At 18.3% G+C, this 2,667-nt stretch overlaps 1 protein-coding gene and 1 long non-coding RNA gene across 2 annotated transcripts; one reads left to right on the plus strand and one right to left on the minus strand.

Annotated features, from left to right (window-relative positions):
• The first annotated feature begins 373 nt into the window (after positions 1–373).
• On the plus strand, positions 374–1,182 carry LOC102679878. The gene is made up of 3 exons (XR_422472.2): positions 374–833; positions 906–959; positions 1,093–1,182. It is a non-coding gene; the product is annotated as an uncharacterized LOC102679878 (long non-coding RNA).
• A 43-nt stretch (positions 1,183–1,225) lies between these two features.
• LOC102679754 (ER membrane protein complex subunit 4) lies at positions 1,226–2,488 on the minus strand. The gene is made up of 3 exons (XM_006620575.2): positions 2,279–2,488; positions 1,733–2,004; positions 1,226–1,613 (listed from the first exon to the last, which is right to left on the minus strand). The coding sequence occupies exons 1-3, from the start codon at positions 2,335–2,337 to the stop codon at positions 1,417–1,419; spliced, it is 528 nt and encodes a 175-aa protein (XP_006620638.1). The 5' UTR covers positions 2,338–2,488; the 3' UTR covers positions 1,226–1,416.
• Between the last annotated feature and the right edge of the window lie 179 nt (positions 2,489–2,667).

The following is a 2,667-nucleotide window of genomic DNA, read 5'->3' on the forward strand; positions in this document are numbered from 1 at the left end:
ATATTATTAAAAATAATTAAAGTATCTTTAATCTTCTTAAATTTATACAAAGTATATACGTAAATAGAATGTATATTTGAAATTTTAGATTTATCTTGTTTTTTCTTATAATTTCCGGTATATTCATATTTTCTTTCTTTATAAGTATAAATCAGTATGAAGAAATTAAAATAAATAGTTTTTAATATTATATTGTAAGATTTATTAATGTTATTAATGTTATAATTTATTAAATTACATGTGTAATAGTTTTAAATATTTTATCAAAGTTTATAAACTTTGATAATAATATTTCTAAAATAAATTTAATTATATATTATAGTAATTTAAATATTCCTAAATTTCGCGGTATTAATGAAAAGAGAAGCAGTTAGATCATTTACTTGCTTAACCATATGATTATGATAATATAAGTGTGCGATAAATATGTTATTTTCGTAATATTATATTTATATAAATTTGTCTTTATTATATCTAATTAAAATATGTTTTAAATAATTTTAATAAGGAATAGGAAATAAAAATTGATTATTTAATAAGAATAAAAATTTTCTTAGTACAAATAACCTTATATACAGAAAACATCACAAACACTATGAGTATAAAGAAAACTAAGTAAATGAAAGATTTCCTATAAATTATACATTTGTAAAACTTTAATAAAAGAAATTTGTCAAGTAATATAAGAATTTCTTAACAAGAAATTTTTATATTAAAATTCAGTTTGATGTTAAAGATTAATTAAAATATAAAATAAATACTTTTCGTGTGTTAAAATTATAATAATAATAAAATCAAAATAATAATCAATAAAAAAAATGTTCAAATTTTTGGTACATTTTAATGTCTTATTTTTTAAATAATAACATTATTTTTTAATAAAAATATAAAAATTTGTTTTTTAGATAACCTTAGGCATTGGAATTTATGCTGGTATATATATAAGTCAGAACTATGAGGTATATTTTAAGATTATTTTTTATTTTGAACTAATTGTTTCAATAATTTAAAGATATTTCATCATTTTATGGTAAAATTTATATTAGTATTTTATATAGTATATTATAATTTTTAAATGTAAATTTATTTCAGATACCACGTGTAGATGATCCTAATAAGATAATAGAACGAATAAAAGAATTTGTAGATGAATATAAAAAAAAATAATAATAATTTATTAAATAATATGTTTATGAAATATATTTCAATGCATATAGTTTTATTATACTATTATATTGTTGTATTTTTTATTGTTATATGCATATAAACATGAAATATTTTGTGATTTGATTTTAATAAAACATTTTGTGTAATGTAAATATTTTGGTAACTTATAAGATAAAATAAAATGTGTCTAAATTTATAACAATTCACTTTAAATGTACATATTATATTTTTAAATAATTATATTTTGTGTCATACATATATAAATCCACCACCTGAATATTCCAATCGTGCTTGAGGTTCTACAAATGCCAACCAATCAGATGCATGTGTTGGGAGTAATCCCATTGATTGACATTTATATAATGCAAGTGCAATATTTACCAATTGTCCTAAAAAATATACAAACTTCTGTCCAAAAGCATGTGTTCCTTCTATTACTTTAAATGCTAAAAAAAAATATTTTAAATATTAGCATAAAACTTACTATTTGTTATTACTTTTCTTTAATTTTAAATATTTTTCATTAAAACATCTATTCCAATTATAAATAATTTGATATACTTACTTTGCTGAAGAGTAAATAATGCTTTCACTGGTCTGATAATTAACATACCAACCATCATAATAGGAAATATTGATATGGAATTACCCGCCATATACATTATAAATAAATTCATTGGAACTTGTTTAAGAGGACCTAAAGCTAAATCCCATGATTTTTTAATTATTAAATGATTAGAATCTGATTCTCTAATTGAATCAGCAGCATGAAATAAAGCAACAGCAGGTGTATAGCCTGGTGGTGAAGCAATATCTGCATTTTTTTCTTGTTTATTCCTACAAAAAAAATATATTATTAAATTATATTACTTGTTTTTTAAAAAAATAATATAAAATATTATATCATAACCTTTATATCTTTAAGTCATTTATTTATGTAAATTATAGAAAAATAATAATTTTTATTGACATATTTATTTTCTATAATCTAAATTACATACACATATATATATAAATTTATCAAAAATTCTAATAAACATAATGATTAATTAATTAAAAGAATTTGTATTGTACGTATTAAAAATATAACTTGAATGATAAGGTTACCAACTTGTGAGCAAAATCCAAAGCCCATTTTGATCGTTTTGTATTTTGCTTAACTGCTGTCATTATCGTTAAATATTCTAAATTTATTATATAATTATTATAAATTTTTTTAAGCACTATGACAGCATACAAACATGTACACAGACATTTACACTATACAATCATAACGTATAACATCAATCAAATGCTTAAGTTCATCAAAAATTAATTACATCAATAAAACAAAATTAGAAATATAAACATAAATATTTAACATTTAAATTTAAAATATATAACAATGAAAAATAAAAAAATTTTTTTTAAATATAATAATTTAATAATTTTAACGAAATTATTATTAAAATTTTTATAATAGATAAAAATCATATGTTTTAATATATTTAATATTTAAAA

This window comes from Apis dorsata, unplaced genomic scaffold (assembly GCF_000469605.1).
Source record: "Apis dorsata unplaced genomic scaffold, Apis dorsata 1.3 scaffold_517, whole genome shotgun sequence".
Lineage (NCBI taxonomy): Eukaryota > Metazoa > Arthropoda > Insecta > Hymenoptera > Apidae > Apis > Apis dorsata.

What these genes read in the sequence shown, in the direction of transcription:
- LOC102679754 (XM_006620575.2), bottom strand. Translation starts at nt 2,337, where the DNA reads ATGACAGCAGTTAAGCAAAATACAAAACGATCAAAATGGGCTTTGGAT. An exon ending in GCTTTGGATTTTGCTCACAA is followed by an intron (nt 2,005 to 2,278) that starts GTTGGTAACCTT and finishes TTTTTTTTGTAG; the next exon opens with GAATAAACAAGAAAAAAATG. An exon ending in ATTATTTACTCTTCAGCAAA is followed by an intron (nt 1,614 to 1,732) that starts GTAAGTATATCA and finishes ATTTTTTTTTAG; the next exon opens with CATTTAAAGTAATAGAAGGA.